The sequence below is a fragment of the Acomys minous genome, assembly GCF_964271855.1.
Source record: "Acomys minous genome assembly, chromosome: 13".
NCBI lineage: Eukaryota > Metazoa > Chordata > Mammalia > Rodentia > Muridae > Acomys > Acomys minous.
The window spans coordinates 45,264,140-45,287,264 of record NC_140495.1 but is presented as its reverse complement, the minus strand read 5'-3'; the positions used below and the strand labels follow the sequence as shown (position 1 = coordinate 45,287,264).

Here is a 23,125-nt window from a genome sequence, read left to right as displayed (position 1 = left end):
TCATATTACCTAAGGAAAATCACCCCAATCACATGCATATCTCCACTTGCTCTAAGCTCTGTCAACACACAAAAGCCAATGCAATATACATAACTGTTTGGCTTAGGAAAGAACTTTGCAGCCTGTAGAAGTTTGACACGCCTTTGTGAGATTGTATCTATTTTTAGATGCTGCTGAAGTAAAGTGAAAGCAGCGAGGAAGAAGCAACCCTTCCTATGGACACAGGGACCTGGAAGGGTCGCTTCTGGTTTTGTTTTGTTCTGTTTCTAACTTTGCATTTTGCGTGCTTTTCTTCCTGTCTTGTTCTTCACACTGGTGTGCGTGTTTCTTCAGCTGCTCATGGGTTTTCAGCCTGATGTAGTCTTGCAGCGAGTCAGCCAAAGGCAGTGCCAGCATCTTCTTGCTTCCCTTGAGAGGCTTAAAATCCAAACAAATAGATAATAGCTGCATAAAACTTACCACCAGTTTCGGGCCTCAGATAATAATTCCAGGTAGAATAATTCTGGAAAATAACTCTCAGGCTACCACTTCCTCTAAAATCCTTTCTATTTACACAACTTTAAAAGGACCAGAAAAGTCCGGCTCTGTTAGTTTATTGAACCATAGCCCAGGTTTTAAATGATAGATTCATCCTTTTACTGATTCTGCTTCTAGATTTGTTTTTCCTACCTTGAATTTCTTTTATAAGATCATTATTTCTCCTTATATGTATTTTCCCCTAAAATAGGACAAGGACAAATACCAGTTTGGTAAGACAAAGATCTTTTTCCGTGCTGGTCAAGTGGCCTATCTAGAAAAGCTGAGGGCTGACAAACTGAGGGCTGCCTGCATCCGGATCCAGAAGACCATCCGTGGGTGGCTGCTGAGGAAGAAGTACCTGTGCATGCAGAGGGCAGCCATCACAGTGCAGCGCTACGTGCGGGGCTATCAGGCGCGATGGTAGGTCTCCTCGTGGCCTTCTGGGGCTCACCTAGGTCACGGTCCATCCAAGTCAGGCCTGAATGAGAAGATGATAGCATCTCACTCATTTTTTTTTGTTTCAAAGTAAATGAACTCACAAGACAATTAAAAAGAATAAAATTTCACATAGACTTACAATAATAAAGGCTTGAATTGCTACCAACTTAGGTCCTTAGCATTTGTGCGTCTTTTATGTGGAACTTAAAGAAATTGTATGTAAAATGAAATAGCCATGGCTATGAGACAATTAATCCTGACTCTCCTGAGGAGAAGTTAACTGAGAAATGTTCTAGCAAAGCCTTATGTTTCAGTGTGGTTACACACAGAGACAGTTTGAATTTCAAGGTACAAGTAGAAGTGAATTTAATGGTGAAGAACATAGACTCAGATTCAGGAAGAGATGGCGCTTGAACAGTACAGTGGTCTAATATAGCTGGTAAAGTAAGTATGGAATTACTAAGCTTGTTGGCTTGCTGTGTGAAGGGAGCATAGCATGGGACAGTGTTCTAGAAAGAATAAAGCTTTATGAACTTCCTTTTCTTTATTGTGAATTGTGACAACACAAGACATCGTGCTTTTCAAAATTAGGGAATCCCCAATGAGAAAATACTTTCAAAGCTACACATTGCGCAACACATGTTAAGTGCAAATAAATGCTTATATGTCATGGACATTAGAGTAACAAACAGTGAGATTCTTTTTGGGGTGCCTAAGACATTGACATTTGACTCTTGACGACTGACAACGCGCCACTGTTCTCTTTGCCAGCTATGCTAAGTTTTTGCGCAGAACCAAGGCAGCAACCACCATTCAGAAGTCCTGGCGCATGTATGTGGTCCGCAGGCGGTACAGGACTAGACGCGCTGCCACGGTTGTTCTTCAGTCTTATTTGAGAGGCTACTTGGCCAGAAATAGGTATCGCAAGGTAAGACACTGCTTCCAAGCTTGTTCATGCATTCCAGTAACAGCAATCAGATTCTCCATCTGTACAGAGTTCCGTAGGGACCGCTGTGGACAGAGCCACGTGGAGACATTAACAGTTGAAATGTGTGCTAGTGTTAAGTAATTAGATATACTTGTTAACAAGAAAATACAAAAGAAGATATACTTCCTATTTCCATTTGTCTGTATAACTTGTAAAATTAAAGAAGTGAATGTGAAATAAAGATCACAAACTTGAGGCCCAAAGTCTAACATCACTGGCCTGTAATCAACACATTAGCTGTAGCGCATCCTCCAAAAGCCCCAAGGCAGAATGCACTCCTTGTCCCTTGTCCCCAGGGGTGGCCTCTCTTCTGTTCTTCTGGCCATATTGCTCCTATCTCTATTTTATCTTTATCATTTGTCGCCTATAAAAATAATCATGGAGCTGGTTGGATCCCCCAGAATCTACATCGTGGAAGGAGAGAATCAACTCCTGCGTATGTTCCCACCAAAATAATTGTTTCTTAAAGCTATTTTTTAAAATTATGATGCTATTTAGTCCCATCTTCATAATCCAGGAAGGATCTCAAGGTCCTTAACCTAGTCACATCTGTAGAGTCCCCTTTCCCACATAAAAGCACAATATGAGTTCTAGGGATTAGGGCATTGCATCATGGGGTCGATTATTCAGACAGACACAGAGAGGTAAACTACACAGTGAGGTTAGTACCTGACAGGTGGACAGAAGATCAGCCTAAGGATGATGAAAGTATACAAAAATTTATAATATTTGTATGGTTAAAATTATATTGATTGGAATGTGGTGCATTTCAGGGTGTGTGTGTGTGTGTGTGTGTGTGTGTGTGTGTGTGTGTGTGTGTGTGTGTTGTGGTGTGCAGGCTTGCCAGTGTGTAAGCATGCAAACTGTACATACATACATAGAGACCAGAGCAGGACTTTGGTCATCTTCATTATTACCCTGGGACAGAGCCTCTCACTGAACCTGAAACTCATGGTCTTAGCCAGGCTAGTCAGTCAGCAAACTGCTAAAATCACCTTGTCTTCACTTCTCAGTGCCGGGGTTACGGGACATGCATCCATGCTTGGCTTTCTCTGTAGGAGCTGGGGAGTCACACTGAGGTCTTCATGTTTGAATAGCAAGCAGTCTTCACCCACTCAGCCATCTTCCAAACCCAGGAAATCTCTTTTCCATGTGGCTTTGGGGATGATTTCAAGGCTGTGACGTAATAGCCATATAGTTGTCTGCTCGGCCACACTCTCAGGCTTACAAGTAGCAGTTGTAGCTTAGAGTAATTAATGTTACTCTCTAGGCCATGGATCACTGATGAATCTTCTTTAAAACATGCGTTTGGTTGTGTGTGTGTGTGTGTGTGTGTGTGTGTGTGTGTGTGTGTGTGTATGCACAGAGGGGGCACACACGTGTGCCATTGTGTGAGTGCGGGTGTCAGAGGAGGACGGCATGCAGGACTTGATTCTTTCCTCATGTGGGAACAAACTGTGTCCTAAAAGTGGTTCACACTGTTTCTGCCTCATGGTCTTTAGTGACAAGGAATTTATCTCATAAGGCAACCTTTTTTTTTCTAAGTTGTATATAAGTTTAAGACATTATCATGACTTTTAAAAAGTAAAAATGAGATTGCTTTATTTTACGATTTCTTGCATTTAGCTTTCTCTTGAAAGCTCTGCTCCTCTACCGTGGCATCCATAACAGATTCTTGCTGCACTAGAGACGACAGCAGTAGGAAATTATACAAGAATATATACCTCAAATGTGGCAGACAAGGCACTGACTTTAGGATGAGGAAGGTGGCATTCGCCTTTAAACCCAGCACTCAGTGGGCAGAGGCAGTTGGGCCTCCACGACTTTGAGGCCAGCCTGGTCTACAAGTGAGTTTCAGGCCACCCCGGGTTACCTAGAGAGCCCCTGTCTCAAACAAACAAAAAGAATACCACCTTCTGTTTCAGGAGTGGGGTCAATACGGTATTAATAACCCTTCACTGTATCAGGTGCCAGCTTCTCAGCCAGCTTGTTGGCCGTCCCCATGACGTTATGTACAGATCTTATACACAGGAAAGCAGTGTAGTGGGACAGTCTCTTATTTAAATAACAGAGTTCACAAAGTAGCTGGTTCTTAGTTTTATAAGACCTCTTACCATCAAAAATCAGACACTAATTAGAAAGTTGATACATTCTTTTCTGTTCCTCATAGAACTTTTTCCTTTTTGCAATCTGGTACTTTTAATTTAGACTGCTTCCAATTCTGTCTTGTTTATAGTCATATACATATATAAATATGATACATTTAATAAAATATAATTAGAAAAGTGGAAATTGAAAGGTGACTTGAGAAATACATTCACATGTGTATTTTTAAATGATGTGCCTTTATATTTTGGGATGTATAATACACATAGGAACACTGTTGATTCAGTGTTCTGTCTCTCTCTAGGTGTGAATTCCCAGGTTAACATACACGGGTGAGTAGACCCTGAACTGCGAGTCTAGCGTCTCAGGCTGTCTGCCTTTCTCTGCAGATACTCCGCGAGCACAAAGCAGTCGTCATTCAGAAGCGAGTCCGCGGCTGGCTGGCCCGCACACGTTATAAGAGGACCCTGCAGGCCATCATCTACCTTCAGTGCTGCTTCCGGCGGATGATGGCCAAGCGTGAGCTGAAGAAACTCAAAATCGAGGCTCGCTCTGTGGAGCGCTACAAGAAGCTCCACATTGGCATGGAGAACAAGATCATGCAGCTGCAGCGCAAAGTGGACGAGCAGGTGTGTTCTCACAGGAGCCCTGCAGCTGGGCACACCTGGGCGCACCTGGGCACACCTAGGCGCACCTGGGCACACCTGGGCACACCTGGGCACACCTGGACACACCCGGGGATGTCCACTGGGTTTGCTCCTAGGAACCTCTCCTCTTGACTTCACCCTGAGTCTGAGGAATGGAAAGGAATTTACTTTTTTAACAGCCTTCTCCGAGCCCGTATGATCATGAGTCATACTGTAATTTCTACTCTTCAGAACTCTTCCTCCACCGCCAGTTATCTGTCTGCGTATCCACCCCACCAGTTGCCGGGCACTGCAATGGCAAGGGAAGCAGGAAGGCTTCCGGGCTTCGGAGAAGCCCACAGCCTGTTTGCAGGGAGAAAATTCTAATGCTTAGCAGTAGTCACTAGATTGTATTTTATCACATGCAGATGGCATAAAGGTAATTAAGAATATGTAAGAGATAAGGAGAGCAAGGAGAGATGGGTCAAAAAGAAATAGGATTTATCAGATTTTCTGAATGAAATGAGAGGAATTTTGACATTTGTAAGTAACTAGTGATTTCTAAGTCTACTTTATCATTCCTATTCATCTTCCTGTGGTAGACAGATACTATCACTGAGCTAAAATCTCAAGCCTTAAGATAAATGTGGTGGGGCTAGAAAGATGGCTCAGAGGTTAAGAGCACTGGCTGCTCTTCCAAAGGTCCTGAGTTCAATTCCCAGCAACCACATGGTGGCTCACAACCATCTATAACTTGATCTGATGCCCTCTTCTGGCCCACAGGTGTACATGCAGGCAAATACTGTATACATAATAATAAATAAATACATCTTAAAAAAAAAAGATAAATGTGGTAGCTTAAACCAGGATTCCAGGTATATAGGAGTCTGAGATGGGAGAATTGCCTCAAATTCAGGGTGGTCACCCTGAGTTACAGTGTGAGACTATATCTCAAGAACAGCAAATGTACATGTACATATATATGTCTCCATAGTTGAGGCCCTGCATGTACATAATTGAGGCCATGTGTGCACCACTGTGTGTGCCCGGTGCCCATGGAGGCCAAAAGAAGGTTAGAGTCCCTGAACCTGGCGTTACAGATGGTTAGGAGCCACTGTGTGGGTGGAGGAGCTGCACCAGATCTTCTGGAAGGGCAGCCAGTACCCTCAATCAGTGAGCCTCTCTATAGCTCTTCCCCTTACGTCTGGATTAAGAATTAGGAAGTTATGGGGCTGGAAGGATGGCTCAGCATTCCAGAGGTCCCCTGAGTTCAGTTCCCAGCACCCGCATGGCGGATCACAGCTGTCTGTAACCCCAGTTCCAAGGGATTCAACACCTTCCTACATTTATGCAAGCAAAACACCAATGATATAAAATTTCTTAAAAATAAATTTTTTTAAAAAGAATTAGGAACTTAAGAATTTACTGTGATACTTCATTTGTGATTATGAGAAAATCCCATCTATGTTGTTTATCATATAAAACAGAATTAATTGTTCTTTGCTGTTCTATTTGTATGATAAAGAAGCCTTTAGTTAGATTATGGAAGGGTCCAGACAGGTAGGAACTAATGCCCATATCCTTACCTACTTACACTAAGGAAATATGTTGTCACTGTGGCCTGATTCTGATGCTCAGTGTTATTGGTTAGTTTATTTGGGTTTTTTGTTTGTTTGTTTTTGTTTTTAAGACAGGGTCTCACTATATAACTATGGCTGCCCTGGAACTTAATTTGTAAACCAGGCTGGCCCTGAACTCACAGAGATCCACCTGCCTCTGCCTCCCAAGTTCCTGGATTAAAGGCTGGCTTAATGTTTTTTGTTTTGTTTTTTATTTATTTATTTATCATATATACAGTGTTTTGCCTGCATATATGCCTGCACACCAGAAGAGGGCACCAGACTCATTATAGATCGTTGTGAGCCACTATGTGGTTGCTGGGGATTGAACTCAGGACCTTTGGAAGAGCAGACAGTGCCTCTTAACCTCTGAGCCATCTCTCCAGCCCTCAGTGTTGTTTTTAATGCAAGGTTATAGTATAGCCATTTGAGTATAGCAAGTTTGGCTGGACTCTGTCTCAGTGCTGTGATAATATAACAAGACCTCATGACTGGAATAGTATTGTCTAACCTGCCTTTAATCCTAGCACCTCAGAGGCAGAGACAGAGGAAGGCACATCTCTATGAGTTTGAGGCCAGCCTGGTCTACATAGTGAGTTCTAGACCAGCCAAAGATACATAGTGAGACCCTGTCTGGAAAAAAATAATTCATAGCTGAACTTGGTGGTGCACACCTATAATCTGAGGCAGAGGGTTAGTTGTGAGTTTGAGGCTTTTGCGTTGCATAGCAAGTTCTGGAGCAGCTGGACTAAATACTGAGATCCAGTCTCTAAACCAAACGGAAAAGCCTAGAAGAGTGTAATTAGTCAGCGTGGCTTTCTCACTGCATATATTTGGTCATTCATATTATAAACATTTACTTATTGTTACTAATGTTTGTATTTAAAGAATAAAGACTACAAATGCCTCATGGAGAAGCTGACCAACCTGGAAGGAGTGTACAACTCTGAGACTGAAAAACTACGACATGACGTAGAACGTCTCCAGCTAAGTGAGGAGGAAGCTAAGGTTGCCACCGGGCGGGTCCTTAGCCTGCAGGAAGAAATTGCCAAGCTCCGAAAAGACCTAGAACAAACTCGATCAGAGAAAAAATCCATCGAAGAACGAGCAGATAAATACAAACAAGAAACGGAGCAGGTAGGAAACAGTATTCCTGTCCCACTGACCCTTACACAGAGTAGATGCTGTCATCCGGCCTGTGCCCTGTGAATCTGTATTCATTTTAATCAAAGACATAATGCAGATTTCAGTGGCTTACAGTTTGTACCAGTGTTTCCCAAACATGTCTGCCCCATGATCAACTAGTAGGCTATAGTCTTGGGGTAGAACATTTGACTCTAGTAAGAACAGAAGCAGGTCAGAGAGAACCATCTGGAAACAATGTCTTCAGACATCGCATTACTACTGTACTCATGAGAACTCCGAAGTTGCCTACATAAGATCAGACAGTCAACATTCCAGCTCCTAGGTGGGGGAGGGGCTCACAAGGCCCTACCCATAGCTGAGGAGCTACTGGCAGTTGATGGCTGTTGGGAGAGGAAGAATCAGTTTTCTTCAAGGGTGTAGCCCCTGGTAGGTTGTCCACAGTGCAGTGAATTGTCCCCACACCCATATTTATAAAAAAGAAAAACATGAAGTTGGAAGAGAGTTGTTAGGCCTGGGATCCAAAAAGAGTAGCAGGGTGTAGATATGGTAAAAATCCACTGTGTACAATACATGAAATTCTCAAATAAATAAAAAGGATTATAGGTGGGTATGGTGGTGCACGTCTTTAATCCCAGCATTTGGGAGGCAGAGGCAGGTAGATCACTGTGAGTTCAAGGCTAGCCTGGTCTACAAACCGAGTCCAGGACAGCCAAGGCTGCACAGAGAGACTCCAAAAAATATTTATATATTTTTTTAAAGAATTCATGGGGTTGGAGAGATGGCTCAGCTGTTAAGTGTGTCTCCTGCCCTTTGAGAGGACCAGTGTTGGCATGGGGCCAACTCACAGCACCATGGGCGACCTACCTGGGGCTACACCCCAGAAGAAAATCTGTAATTCCAGTTCTAGGGGGTTCAGCCCTCTCTTCTGGCTGTGGCCATACCTACACATATGGCATACACTCACACACACATACACACACACACACACACACACACACACACACACACACACACAAATTGGCAGACACTCACACATACACATAAACATTTTTTTAAAGACCCATATCTGCATATTCCAACGTGGTGTTCTGAGGGCTAATCTTAGTGGCCAGCTTGACACATTGGAAAGAGGGATCTCAAGGAACTGCTTCTGTCAGAATTTCCTTGAGCATGTCTGTGGGGTGTTTTCTCAATTGCTAATTGACATTGGGAGGGCCCAGCCCACTGTGATTGGTAGCATCCCCAGGCATGTGGGCCTGGCCTATATATAAGAGAGATAGCTGAACATGAGCCTAGGAGCAAGCTTAATTCCGTGGCTGCTTCTTCAAAATCCCGCCTCAGCTTCCCCTGATGATGGTTGAGACCTGGACATGTAAGATGAAGTAAACCCTTTCCTTCCCAAATTGCTTTTGGTCAGGGTGTTCTGTCAGAGCAATAGAAATCAAAATAGAACAAGGTGATATCGTGACGTTGAGAACAGATGTTTCCCAGATGCTAGCCAGACACGATGTGTTCGTGGTACCAAGTAAAACAAGCACCATCGCCGTCCTTGTCCTCCAAGCTGTCTAGTCTACTGGAGGAGACAAAAACTAAAGCATTTATAGGGACTTTAGGAGACAAGCACAGAGTCTTACAGCAGCCCAGAGAAAAGGCCTGTAATGGGGGTGGGTTTTCTGAAGTTTCTCTGGAGAGTAAATTTGAGACAAGTGTGACAGGTGACAAGGCCTGAGGCACAGAGACAGCGACTGTTGTATGGCACATCTTGGTGTACTGTGACCATCTCAGCTTGGCATTTCCTTTTGTAGCTGGTATCAAACTTGAAGGAAGAAAACACTCTGCTGAAGCAGGAAAAGGAGACCCTCAATCACCTCATTGTGGAGCAGGCTAAGGAGATGACAGGTAAGGTCTGTGTGCTCTCAACCTAGCGTACAGCAGCCAACTTCAAGCCTAAGTTCTATAAGGTTGACATAATGTTATCACGTATAGTGTTGCTTAGAGCTAGAAAAAGTTCTAAGATGCAGGCTGTCATCTGTATATTTACATGCAAAAGTCCCAAATACTTTAATTAAATTTGTGAACTTACACACTTGATATATGGTCTCTGTGTACCAAAATGAAGTTATATTCAGTAATATTATATGTAGCTTTTTTGCTTTATATGTATGTTTTAACTTATGGGAGTTCTACTGGTTTAATAAGAATTCTTGAGCTAATTTATGGATAGATATGTTTATATTCTTGTACACACACACACACACACACACACACATTTTTTCAGAGTCCAGAGTGCCTTTGAACTAGAGGTCTTCCTGCCTTCCCCTTCCAGATGTGCCTTTGCACTTGGATATTTGTATATTTTCAAACTGACATAATTGTAAATATTTGTAAGAACAGTACAATAATTTGTACAAGTGTAATATATGTAATGATCAAATCAAAGTAACTAGAATTTCCATTGCCTCAAAACCTGTCATTTCTGCCTGTGGGGAACCTTCTCACTCTCCTACTCAGAGGTATTTTCGAACTTATATCTAACCTCACTCCGCCCCCCTCTGGCTTTCCAAGTCTCTGTGACCATTTTTCCATACTCTCTAATATCACATCAATTTTTAAGCACCTTTAATGAGTGAGAAAATATACTGTTTGTCTTTCTGGGCCTCACTTTTTTATATTTTACTGAAACAAGCATTGTCATCCTCTAAGTTCAGTTCTCTTTGCTACCAAACTAAGAATGAAAACTGATTTTAAAAATAAAGAACTAAGTATATATGCACATTTATTCTATTTTTTTATTATGAGGTTGATTAAAATGCTCATAAATAAAAGGAACCCATCAGATTGGCCTGTGGGCGTGTCTCATGTGGAACATTCTCTAACTGACGTGGGAGGGCCCAGCCCACTGTGGGTGGTGCCATCCCCGAGGCAGGTGGCTGAGGGCTGTATAAACAAAGGTGGGCAAATTAGAGCCCACAGCAAGCCAGTAAGCAATGTGGTTTCTGCCTCAGTTCCTACCTCTTAAGTTCCTGCTTGAGCTTCTGCCCTAGTTTGCCTCAAAGATGGACGGCAACCTGTAAGCTGAATGAAACAAAATAGGTTCTGGTCAGTGTTTCATCACAGCGACAGATGGAGGGAAAAAATAATCCAGAATAGAGATTAGAGAGAAAGGAATGAGCCAAAAGGTTTCCCCTAAGACCATGGTGATAAGAGCTGTCTGTACTTCCCCTCACTCCAATTAAAGATGATGTTGAGGAACAAGAAGAAATCCTGAAATTAGGAGCTATAATTAAAAAATGAAGTGAAGACAAGAAGCCAGAAGAAAATGTTAAATGGGAGGAAAGAAATGGTCACTGAAGTATACAAAAAAGGCTTCTATGATATAGACTGACAGGGAAGCATCCAAAATGATGAAAACATTTCCAGGAAAATGGCAGTGTTTCATTTTTTTTTTAAATTAACTATAGGGATGAAGAAGTAAGAGTGGATTTGTCTAGAAAAAAATTTTTTTTGGAAGACTTGAGCTAGCTTCTACAAACTGGTGGGAATAAAGGAGAATTTATAGAGTGTCTCAGGAAAATTTTCTCATTCATTAATTTACAAATGATAGAATCCCACCCCTGATAGTGACAAGGCTCTTGCCCCTTGCCTCATGGAGCTGCCAGAGACGTAAATGATAAAGCAGTAGAAGGTGGGTAGGGCAGCTTGAAGCCACCCACAGAATGTGAGGCTACGAAGAGCACATCGGTGGAAAACATGACATCACAAAAGTAGCCGGTTGAGTCACTAGGTTATAATATATAGCTCCTTTTTAAAAGCATTTCTTTAATGTAGTCTTAGTGTATGGGTGTTCTGTGTGCATGTGTATCTATGCACCATGTGTTGTTCTGTGTGCATTTGTATCTATGCACCATGTGTTGTTCTGTGTGCGTGTGTATCTGCACCATGTGTTGTTCTGTGTGCATTTGTATCTATGCACCATGTGTTGTTCTGTGTGCATGTGTATCTATGCACCATGTGTTGTTCTGTGTGCGTGTGTATCTATGCACCATGTGTTGTTCTGTGTGCGTGTGTATCTATGCACCATGTGTTGTTCTGTGTGCATTTGTATCTATGCACCATGTGTTGTTCTGTGTGCATTTGTATCTATGCACAATGTGTTGTTCTGTGTGCATTTGTATCTGTGCACCATGTGTATGCCTGTGTCTGTGGAAGTCAGAAGAGGGTACTGGGTTGCCTAGAACTGAAGTTGTGGATTGTAAGCCACCATGTGGGTGCTGGGAGTTAAAACCAGGCCCTCTAGAAGCAACCAGTAATCTTGGCCCCTGAGCTCCCACACGTAGCTTCTTTATTTTTTATTACCTGCAGTCAGTGGCTAATCTCTGACCTCCAGACCGCGTACTGGCAGAGCAGCAGGATGCGGTGGGGAACTAGAAAGGCTGGGCGTCCTTAAGCAGCACATGGGAGACGTCAGCAGGGAAACGGAGGGGCGGTGGAATGGCAGGAGCTCAGGGTGATGGAATATTATATGCGATCCATGGGACTGAGATGCACAGACAGAAACTATAGAGGGCCACGCTCCTTAAAAGTCACCGGGCCCTTGAAGAATGACTTTTTAAATCATTTGGCCAAAAAAGTTTATGAATATCAGAGTTAATAAGATGGCTCACTACCAGGTCTAATGACTTAAATTCAATCCCTGGGACACATGATAGATAAAGAGAATTAATTCCCATAAATTGTCCTCTGATCTCCACATATATGCTGTGACACAGTCACACACACACACACACACACACACACACACACACACACACACAATAAAAATATTTTACTGGATTTTAATAATAGCCTAAAACAACACTATTGGAATGAAAAATATATATGTGCCACTACTTTAGTTATATGAATAACCTAAGAGAATACTGTTGAAAATATATGCTTTGTTTTATTATTGTTTATTAGAAAAGTACATAGTGGAAGTTTATCCAGAATTTCTTGTAATCTGGGTGTAGTGGCAACACACCCATGATCCCAGTACACAGGGAATTGAAGCCGGATGGACTGCATAGCTCTAGTACCAGGGTAGGCAGGGCTACATAGCAAGACTGTCTCAAAAAACAAACAGTGCATGAGCTAGTCAGACCACAGCTGTAGTATATGGAAAGCTCCGTAGATACGAGCTGTCATTTATAAGTGGTGTAATCTGAGGTCATGTTTCCCTCTCTTCCTGCCTTCACAAGCTACTCTCACGGGCCTAAAAGACAATTCCACTAAGAGAAACTGGAAGTCAGCGTACCTGTTGACGCTCTTGAGCTCTGTGGAGTCACTTTTGTGTACATCTCCCCTTCCAGTTTTGAAGGAGGATTGTTTTGTTCTGTTTTGTTCTATAAAGTTTATTATAATGTTGGACAGATTCCTGGGCAATGCTTCATCATAGGTTGGCACAATCTAGCTGATAAGAGTGGGATTGCCCTCGTCTCTGCCACAAGGGACAGCTATGTCATTGACTTGTTAATCTCGCCTGTGGCCAGGGCCCTTCCCTGGGGCTTTTGCCTCGAGCTGCTGAGTTTCTTCTGTTATCCTTTGGTTTCTGGTGGAAGGTCTAGCATCCCCATCTGTCTCTTTGGGCTGCTTCAAGGGCGTTTTCTTGCCACCTTTCTGGCCTGACACGTCACCTGTCACCCTCTTCCCAGGCACTGATCCTCTATATCCTCTTGTTTATTTCAGAAACTATGGAGAGGAAGTTAGTAGAAGAGACAAAGCAACTGGAGCTTGACCTGAATGATGAGAGGCTGAGGTACCAGAACCTTCTGAATGAGTTCAGTCGCCTGGAAGAGCGCTACGATGACCTCAAGGAAGAGATGACCCTGATGCTGGTGAGTGCAACACTCTTTTTTTTTAAGAGTCTGCTGTGTAGCCCAGAATAGCCTTAGACTCATGATCCTTTTGTTTCTACCTCCTGAGTGCTGGGATTATAGGCATGGCCCATCTTACTTGGATTCTGGTTTGTTTTTTTTTTAATGATAATTTTTAGTTATATATGAAAATAGAATCGAGCCAGGTAGTGGTGGAGCATGCCTTTAATCCCAGCCCTCGGGAGGCAGAGGCAGGCAGATCACTATGAGTTCAAGGCCAGCCTGGTCTACAAAGCAAGTTCAGGATAGCCAAGGCTACACAGAGAAACCCTGTCTCAAAAAAACCAATAAATAAATAAATAAATAATAATAATAATAATAATAATAATAATAATTAGAATCATAGAATGAACCTCTAAACATTCCATTTACCTATCACCCAATTCCTAAATAGTCACCATATCTCTGTTTTCTCTTTTATCCATCACTTTTCCCATCTCTCCCCATTCATTTATTTATTTAAAATAAATCCCAGAAATCAGACAACTTTATCCATAAGTACTTCAGTAAATTCAAGTACTTTAAAGATGGCGCTATAAGGTAGTGTAAAGTCAGTGTGTCAAGACTCTGCTTCCTGCATTGAATGTCAGTGTAAATCTTGTATTATATTACATTACTTTAATGTAACTATTTTTTTCACTCGAGCTTATAATGTTAAACTTCCATGGAGAGAAGATTCAGTCCCTGTTCATACTAATTTGCACTAGCTGTTTGAATGGCTCTTCTGTCTTTGCCCTCTCCACACTTGGAATTGTACTCACCTTGTTGTCCGGAGACTGATCTCTCTGGCTTTCTTGTTCCTTAGAGGGAAGCTCACAGTGCAAGTGGCCAGGTGCTTTATCACAGAGATTGTAAAAAAGCAAGTGAGTTAGAACCCTAAGGATAGAGTATTAACTTCAAATTTTTGTCAGTAGAAGGATGTGCTTGACATTGAAATGTAACACAAAACTAGTGTTGTCAAGGCTTCACAGATGTGGAACCCTGAAGTAATGGAAGTTGAAAAGCACGTTTAAATCCCACGTTGGATGCCTGCTCTACACAGTAATCTACCTACTAAGAGAAGCTTAGAGTAGGAGAGGTCACTGTGATCTATGGCTGATGAATCTGAAGACCTCGGCTGTCCTGTCTTCCTTGGCCTGTGGGCTGCTTAGGCCCCACTAAAACCTCTGCTCCTCCACATCTGGCCCCTGTGGCTTCCTCTGGCATCCTGTTCCCCACAGCTCCCTTCTTCCATGTGTCTTTATTCATTCTCCTTCCTGGGAAACCATACCAACATTTACAGTTGGTTTGTGTTTCGGTTATACTTAGGACTAAGCTGGGGAGTGCTTGGGAGGCCTCTGGCTATGTAGAAAACCCCTAAGTAACCGTGGAAAGAGAAATGATTCTTTGAGTCTTCTCCTGTGCAGTGGGCTGACCAGGGATGTCCTGTGCGTTGGGTACAGTGGGCTGACAAAGATGTCCTGTGGGTTGGGTACAGTGGGCTGTCCAGGGATGTCCTGTGGGTTGGGTACAGTGGGCTGTCCAGGGATGTCCTGTGGGTTGGGTACAGTGGGCTGACCAGGGATGTCCTGTGGGTTGGGTACAGTGGGCTGTCCAGGGATGTCCTGCTCCACTTTTTCATCCCCTCAAGCTTTCTGAACACTGACTAATAAGGAATCATGTGCCCTAAAAGTATCTCCCAGATCTGAGTCATCATCGTCATGATCCAGGGTCTTCAGTGTGTTTTGAGCATCTATCTTACCTGCCTTGTACTGTCTCATTCTCACTGCTTACTCTACATATTTGTGTCCTGTGTAAAAGTGACAGAAATTATGGTCACCTGTATAACTCTGACTTGGCTTTTAACCACTTCTGCCCAGTTACCATCATCAACATGGTTGTTGTTTCCAGTGTATTTTATGAACTTTCTGGTAACTTATTTTATCACAACACTAAAAGCATTACATGAACAAAGTGACTTAATAACTTAAAAAACCCAGAGAGGCTTGAAGAAGCTACGTTGGTAGAGAGTCCTTGCTTAGCATGAATCTAAAGGCCTGTGTTCCATCCTCAGCATTCGTAAGCAGGGTGTGGTCCTCATGCCTATAATCCCAGTACCTGAGAGGTGGAGGCAGGAGGATCAGAAATTCAAAGTCATCTTCACCTACATAGTAAGTTCAAAGCTAACCTGACTCTCCTAATAGTCACAGGTGAGCTACATTTGGTCACGTGGTTTCCTGACAGCTCCTGTCATGCTGGTCCACCTTTCTCTTTGAGGAAGTCACCCACGGATAAGAACAGTAGAGCATTTGGCCATCAGTGCACATCACTGTGTGGACTTTATTGCAGTAGAGACATTGTGGATGCTGTTTCCATTGTGCATAGCTCCATTATGGTATATGAATTGTACTTGGGTTATTTACCTTACAGAACGTGCCTAAGCCAGGACACAAGAGAACAGACTCTACCCACAGCAGCAACGAGTCTGAATACACCTTCAGCTCTGAATTTGCCGAAACTGAAGACATTGCACCAAGGACAGAGGTACATTTATCTGTCACTAAAAGTAGGATGTGTATGTTTCTGTTGATAGGTGGCATTTTCAATAACTGACTTATATACTCTGTATAAGTCTTATAACTGACTGTATATTAGTCATATACAGATATACTTATCACACATGTTTTGGCCAGTACATCTACTAATTTTTTTTTATTTGTTTGCTTTGGTGCTTGAACCAAGCACCTTATATGTGGCAAGCATATGCTCTGCTGCTGAGCAGTATTCTCAGCCCCACATTATAGTTTTAATGTCAGTTTCATAGCAATAGTATCTTTGCTGTCCCCATATGACTGTATCCCTGAGCAGTTTCTGCGGAGAGCTCAGCTGCTGCCTGCATTTGCCCGGAGCCCTCGGAGCATCTGTGGGGCTGCTGGGTGTTGGGTGGGAGCCATGGCTTTCCCTGCTTCTGTAGACTGTTGCTGTCCTGTTTTGTCCCTGAGCTTGCTTGAAGCTTCACACCTGGGGAAGGGGCCACCATGACTTTCTCAGCTATGATAGAAGAAGAAGCTCAAAATGACTGCCGAGCCAGCGGTGGTACTTTTATTGATGAACTCCGTTATCTTCATGGTTGGCTTCAGTTGAGAGACGGATATCATTTTTTTAAGGTGGATTTCAAAGTTTCCCTCGCTCAGTAAAGGCTTGGGTGACAAAGTCCTTACTAAAAAAGGAAAGGAAAACAGATCCACAGCTCCTCTTATCCAGATGGTCTATCTAACCCTCCTCCTTTCTCATGTGGTCCAGAGAAATCAAATGACCTTGCTGTAAATAGAGATCCAGTGGGGCTGAGGACACCATCTGGGCACTCTGACGTGATTGTTACCATTAGGTATACCTCACGTTGTTTTGTGTTTGGCAGATGTTAGCTTTTGGGCCCTACCTTTTCATATTCTCATATTCCTGTCTGCAAAATGTGTTCCCACTAGCAATCAGTGGATTCTGTATACAGCATTAACTGATAGCTGTTTTAACTGGTCGCTGAGTAATTACCTTATTCTATTTAAGAATCCTTTTTAAATGTCCATTCAAAGCCCAAAGAAATGGTTTCCAATTAATAACATTTTAAGCATCATGAGTAAAGTGCTATGTTCATTTATAGACTGGAGGACTCTATTATAGTTTTTTGAAAATTAAAGTTTCAGGCTCATATGTTTTGCTAATGAATGAACAGATATTAAGATACTTAAATGGAATGTTTAATTGTAAATCATCTAAAGTGGCATGACTTGTAGATGCTTTTGGTGGGCCAGTACAACGGTTCAGTAGGTAAAATGCTTGTTACTGCCCGATAACCTGAAGTTGAGCCCAACAACCCATGTTGGAAGGAGAGACCCACCTCCTGCAAGTCGCCTGTGACTTCCATACATGTACTATTTACCCTTATGAAAAGCCAAAGAATAAAATTGAAAACAGCATCGGAATTCCACCTTTTAGCAATCAACTGAGCTGAAAATGTTTCTTTGTTGAGTTAGAACACTGACTGTTGTTCCAGAAGTAGTCACGCTTATTGGTGGAAGTAGAGGTTGCCCCACCCACTAGGCTGCCAAGTGTTGTGTTCAGATACGTGTGTTCTCAGATGTGTATTTCAATAACAGAAATTAGAAGTCATCTCATCGCCCATCAGGAAGATAATAACCAAATAACTGGCGGTTCGCCTGTCTCAACAGCTACAGATCATTAGAAAACAGCTACAGGAAGCACTTAGGCCTGCTGAGTCATCTCCCTGGCCCTAGAGTCTCAGATATGCTAGGAAAAGTGTGAATACACATCTAAATTTTTGTTTTGCTTTGTTGTTTTTTCAAGACAGGGTCTCTCTGTGTAGCCCTGGCTGTCGTGCACTCGCTTTGTAGACCAGGCTGGCCTAGAACTCACAGCGATCTGCCTGCCTCTGCCTCCCTGAGTGCTGGGGTTACAGGTGTGTGCCACCACACCCAGCTTATACATCTACATTTTAATAAATGTTTCTAGATTTCCACAGGCTTATTTATATTTCCCCAATACAAAATGAGACACAGTTGCTAACATGGGACGTTATTAACTTTGAAAGGCCACCTCTGGGCTTATCTGCCAGTCAGATGAGAGAGAAACAGTCCCTTGCTATTGTTCAACTTGCATTTCTGCAGTCATTAGCTAGGATGTTCTTTGGATGTTTAAATTTCTACCGCAAGTTTGACTGTTTACCACTGAACTGTTTTCATTGGCTTGGGAGTCTTCTGATTTCATTTATTCTTACGGTCTCTGGGTTTTAGGAACCAAGTGAGAGGAAGGTGCCTCTGGACATGTCACTGTTCCTTAAGCTCCAGAAGCGTGTCACTGAGCTGGAACAGGAGAAGCAGTTGATGCAGGATGAGCTGGACCGAAAAGAGGAGCAGATGTTCCGCAGCAAGGCAAAGGTGAGCAGCAGACTGAGGGCGGCTGCAGGCTGAGGGCGCTGCAGGCTGAGGGTGGCTGCAGGCTGAGGGCGCTGCAGGCTGAGGGCGGCCGCAGGCTGAGGGCCCTGCGGAGGCCAGGGTGTTCCCGCAGCCTTCTGTACTCTCCAGGGTCCTTAGCTGTGCAGCACGTGGTGAAAGTTGTGACGGCTTTGACACATCACTTCTTTTCGTACAGCAGCTAAGTATTCAAGCAGTAAAAATTTTACAATTAAAATACAAAGTTCTTATTTTATATTTTCTTCTCTCCAGGAAGAAGAAAAACCACAAATTAGAGGTGCTGAACTGGAATATGAGTCCCTCAAGGTATTGAAGTTTTTAGCCCAAGACTCTGAATACTTTGCTTTCACAAGAGAGGTGCTAAGAATTTGCCTTTTTCTCAGAAAACATCCTTAGCTGGAGCACTGAGCCATCTCTGCACCTGGGAGTATTCCCCAAGCAGATCAGAGTCAGTTTGCCTCTGGAATTGGGGCTGGTGATGCAAAGTGTCTTTTACATCGCTCATTTCCACTGGTGTCACACCTGGTCCGAGAGGCCATTGGTGACAGTGGAGGTTGATGTCCTTTCTAGTACAGTTCGTCCATCACTTAGAGGAGTTTTCTGATGTAGAGATGAGCGTGACAACAGTAAAGTTGAACATCTTTTTTTTATTCAGCGTCAAGAACTGGAGTCAGAAAACAAAAAACTGAAAAATGAGCTGAATGAGCTACGCAGAGCTCTCAGCGAGAAAAGTGCCCCGGAAGTGACCGCGCCAGGCGCCCCTGCCTACCGCGTCCTCATGGAGCAGCTGACCTCCGTGAGCGAGGAGCTGGACGTCCGCAAGGAGGAGGTCCTCATCCTGCGCTCTCAGCTGGTGAGCCAGAAAGAAGCCATCCAACCCAAGGTGAGCATGCGCACATGCTGACTGTGCGGCTTGGCGACTGGGCCCTTCTCTCCTTAAGCTTTCCCTTCGGTTTGTCATGAAACAAGCACTTAAGAGCAGCTGCAAAAGCCATTGGCTTCCCATTGGCTTTCAAATATTCGTCTCCCACAAGCAAAGGATACTTTTAAAAAAACATATCTGCCTTTCATAACAGTAATCTTGCATCATTAAATTCTGAACTAAAGTAAAATACATTGAAAATCTACAAATTGTTTTGGTACAAAGAGTCATTAAATCTAAGCGTAAAATTTCTTATTGAAAATGGCTGCTTAATTAAGTTGTTAAATATGAGATAAGATAGATATTGATTTACAGTCAGAATTTTAGACACACAAAGATAGGAAAAATGTTTTCTTCAAGGTTGCCAAATACAGATAGCTAAAACTCTATGAATATAACATTTATATAATTCCTGATTGTTTCATGGTTCTTCTTGCTATAGGTAGTTTATTATATGTATGTATGTATATATATATATAATATATGTGTAATAATGTAAATGTATATGTAAAAAAAGAAAAAATGATTTTAAAAACCTAAAAAAAAAAAAAGAAAGAAATTGGCTGCTTAAGTGGAAACATAACAGAAAACAGTTAGAAATGGAATCAGTTCATGGAAATTACAAGAAGATGATTTCTGTTCACTCCTGGGAGTTCCCTTTAAAAGAAAGTAAGAAGGGCTGTGTTCATGGCGTCAACAGAAAGCACTCCACACCAGCACTTTGCCTGGCTCAGTCTCATTGGTTCCAAGGCCTGATGGGCTTGAGAAAGAAAGCCCTATGTGTCTCCTGGACAAAGGCTAAATCAGGATTCTTTTTTCGCTCAGAAAAATTGATAGTATCTCTTATTCTTTTTAAATTCACAAATAATAATATATGTTTGTGGAATACAATTGATATTCTCAGGAGATTTTTGTGAAAATTGAGAGACTGGAAAATAAAGATGCAGCAAAGGCATCGACGCGACCTCGCTAGTCGAGCACGCACACAGCTCGGTGCCGGGCCTGCCACTTACGGAGCTCACAAAGCCCGTGTGACAACTGTTCTGTGTTGCTGGGAAGGCTCCGTCTCACCGGTCTCTGCTTGCCCAGCTCTTAGCCTCCATGTGACACATCTTGTGTGTCCTGGAAGAATGTGCAGCATGCGGAGACCGCCTCACTTCCCTGTTTGTAATTCTGAATTTGTCAGTTTCTTGTTTTCAGAGCAATGGTGAACAGCACACAGAGAGTTAGGGTGTGAGTCAGACCAGCCAGCTCGGGTTTGTCCACTCTGCCTCCAGAGAGCTCAGCAGGCTTAACCTGACAGACGCTCTTCCAGTGGGTGCTACCTGAACTCTTAAAGACTGAGGATAAAATCTCACCCAGTAGCAGGGCACGGTGGTGCGCGCCTTTAATCCCAGCACTAAAGGAGGCAGAGGCAGGTGGATCTCTGTGAGTTCTAGGCCAGCCTGCTCATCCAGACACATCAGTAGGAGAGTCATTCTCTCACACACCCAGGCATTTTCAACCAGGAACATTTTGAAACTCAACAACGCAGGAAAGAACTTAAACATTAAAAATAGGAGTTTCTCTCTCACACATATATTAATGTCTCCTATGTGACAGGTCTCTGAATCTTAATTCACTTACAGTTAGTTTGAGAAGAAACAAAGTCATAGCTTTTAAATTAACTCTTATCTGGATTCAGTGAAAGAATCTATTCTTGAAGCTAAAGATTTATTGTTTTCTTCATTTTTGTGCTTTCCATCATGTGATTTTTTTCAGGATGACAAGGTAATTATACATGTTTTTACTATTTAATTAAGTGCTTCTGTTTAATCCTAACATTGGCTTGCAGGCCTCCTGAGTATATGTAGTTGGAGCTTTGTGATCAGGTCTATTTTATTTTGTTCTGTTTTTTTTTTTTAAGATTTATCTATTTATTATCTGTGCTTATGTGAGTATGTGGAAATGAATCCCAGAAGAGGGCATTGTGTGTCCTCCTTTATTGGTGTCCATCCATTCCTTTAGATAGTGATTCTTCCTAACCTGAGGCTTGCATTCCCGCAGCTAGGCTAAAAGCCGATAGGCCCCAGCAGTGATTTGGCTCCACCCCCTCAGAACATCAGTTCTTATGTGCAATGTCTGGCTTGTTACACGGGTGCTGAGATCGGCATTCAGGTCCCTGTGATTGAGAATCGTGCCCCTCTTAAGTGCTGAAACACCTCCCCGGTCCTCTCTGCCGTTTTTTGTTTGTTTGTTTTGTTTTGTTTTGTTTTGCAATAGGAGCTCATATAGCCTGAGTTGGCTCAAACTCACTGTGTAGGTAAAGATATCTTTGAACTCCTGGTCATCCTGCCTCCACCTCCTGGGTACTCTGAATACAGGTGTGAGCTGCCATACCCAGCTGTTTTGGTTACTGATCTCCCATTTGAAGTCACTGAAGAGAGTGTGGTCGTAGCATCCGATGTGGCTGCCACAAGGATCTCTATGACTTTGAGCTCATTGTCAGCTCCATAACTCACTGTTGCACCTCTAATGTTGTGTATCATTATCTGATATAAAATTGAATCTTTGTGAATTATATTTATAGGCCTTAAAAATAAGAATGGCCCTTTATGAAGTAGTTTTTTTTTCTTTCAGGAAAAGAAAAAAATTAATTAGCCGAAAAGTATATAAATATATATTCTTTATACAATACAGCTAAAGAAATGTTTATTTGGGGCCGGAGATGTAGTTCAGCTGATAAAATGCTTGCTTGGGTAGCATGCACAGAGCCCTGGGTTTGATCGGTACCATCACAGAGGCCGGGCAGGTTCGGCAGTGCATACCTGTGGTCCCAGCACTCAGGAAGGTGAGGCAGGACAACTAGAAGTTCACGGCCATCCTCAGTACATGGAAAGCTTGAGGCCAGCCGGGCGTGAGCCACCACACCTAGCTCAGGACAGACACTGAGTGAAAGATAGGACGTGCTTTAGACAAAGAGAATGAACCTTTCGGGATGCTGAAGTTGTTACTTTTTAAGGGCAATAAATTAGTGACTTTAGTGTGTGTGTGTGTGTGTGTGTGTGTGTGTGTGTGTGTGTGTGCGTGTGTGCATGTGTGTATATGCATACGCATGAACGTCAGATGACAGCGTGTAGGTGTAGATTCTTCCCACCATATGGGTTCTAGAGGCTGAATTCAGGACCTCAGGCTGGATGGCAGGTGCTCTTACCCCCTAAGCGCTGAAGTGAAAACAGTGTGTGAGCTGTGATCCAGAGCTGCTGAGTTGAGCCTTCGTGTGGACATGTGCCATTTCTCCCTTCAGAATACAATGACGGATTCCACATTACTTTTGGAAGATGTGCAGAAAATGAAAGACAAAGGTGAAATAGCACAAGCGTATATTGGCTTGAAAGAAACAAACAGGTAAGTTGGTCCTCTGATCCACCTGGGTTTAGCTGTATTAGTCCACAAGCTGGTCTCCTGTACAGGAGGTCAGTGTGCTGGTTCATTGCTTTATTAGGCATCACATTAATAATGTCAGGCAATGGCTGATGATTGGTGTCAGGGAGAATGCTAGTCCTGAGTACATCCCTTCATAGTAAGGGTGTTGTTCAAGACGGCCATTTGAAGGTCAGTGGAGGCAGCCACAGTGTTTAATAATTGAAATGTAGCATGAGGAGACGTGAAGCCGTGTGTACTTGGAATTCCCTCACTGGTGGGCGTATAGCTCTAGAAGGTGCCACTATGCTGAGGGTGGAGATACAGGCTTATAGCGTATCAGCAGTGTTCAGCCTTACTGCCGACCTCATTTCTGAACAGAAACCTAGTGCCATTGTACCCTAAACAGAAAAAAATATTACATACTGGGCCATTTTGAAAGAGTGTGGCCAGTGGTGATATCGTAAAGAAAGACAGTTC

At 42.9% G+C, this 23,125-nt stretch overlaps 1 protein-coding gene across 4 annotated transcripts in view; it reads left to right on the top strand.

Moving 5' to 3' along the window:
* MYO5A (myosin VA) overlaps window positions 1–23,125 on the top strand; it is a 166,181-nt gene that overhangs the window by 109,954 nt on the left and 33,102 nt on the right. For all 4 annotated transcript variants that reach the window (XM_084754566.1, XM_084754564.1, XM_084754567.1 and 1 more), the window contains exons 19-29: window positions 728–939; window positions 1,729–1,885; window positions 4,441–4,680; window positions 7,185–7,433; window positions 9,248–9,341; window positions 13,167–13,315; window positions 15,764–15,877; window positions 18,142–18,285; window positions 18,574–18,627; window positions 18,977–19,204; window positions 22,530–22,630. In XM_084754566.1, coding sequence (XP_084610692.1) covers window positions 728–939; window positions 1,729–1,885; window positions 4,441–4,680; window positions 7,185–7,433; window positions 9,248–9,341; window positions 13,167–13,315; window positions 15,764–15,877; window positions 18,142–18,285; window positions 18,574–18,627; window positions 18,977–19,204; window positions 22,530–22,630 — 1,742 coding nt within the window. The remainder of the gene's footprint in view (window positions 1–727; window positions 940–1,728; window positions 1,886–4,440; window positions 4,681–7,184; window positions 7,434–9,247; window positions 9,342–13,166; window positions 13,316–15,763; window positions 15,878–18,141; window positions 18,286–18,573; window positions 18,628–18,976; window positions 19,205–22,529; window positions 22,631–23,125) is intronic.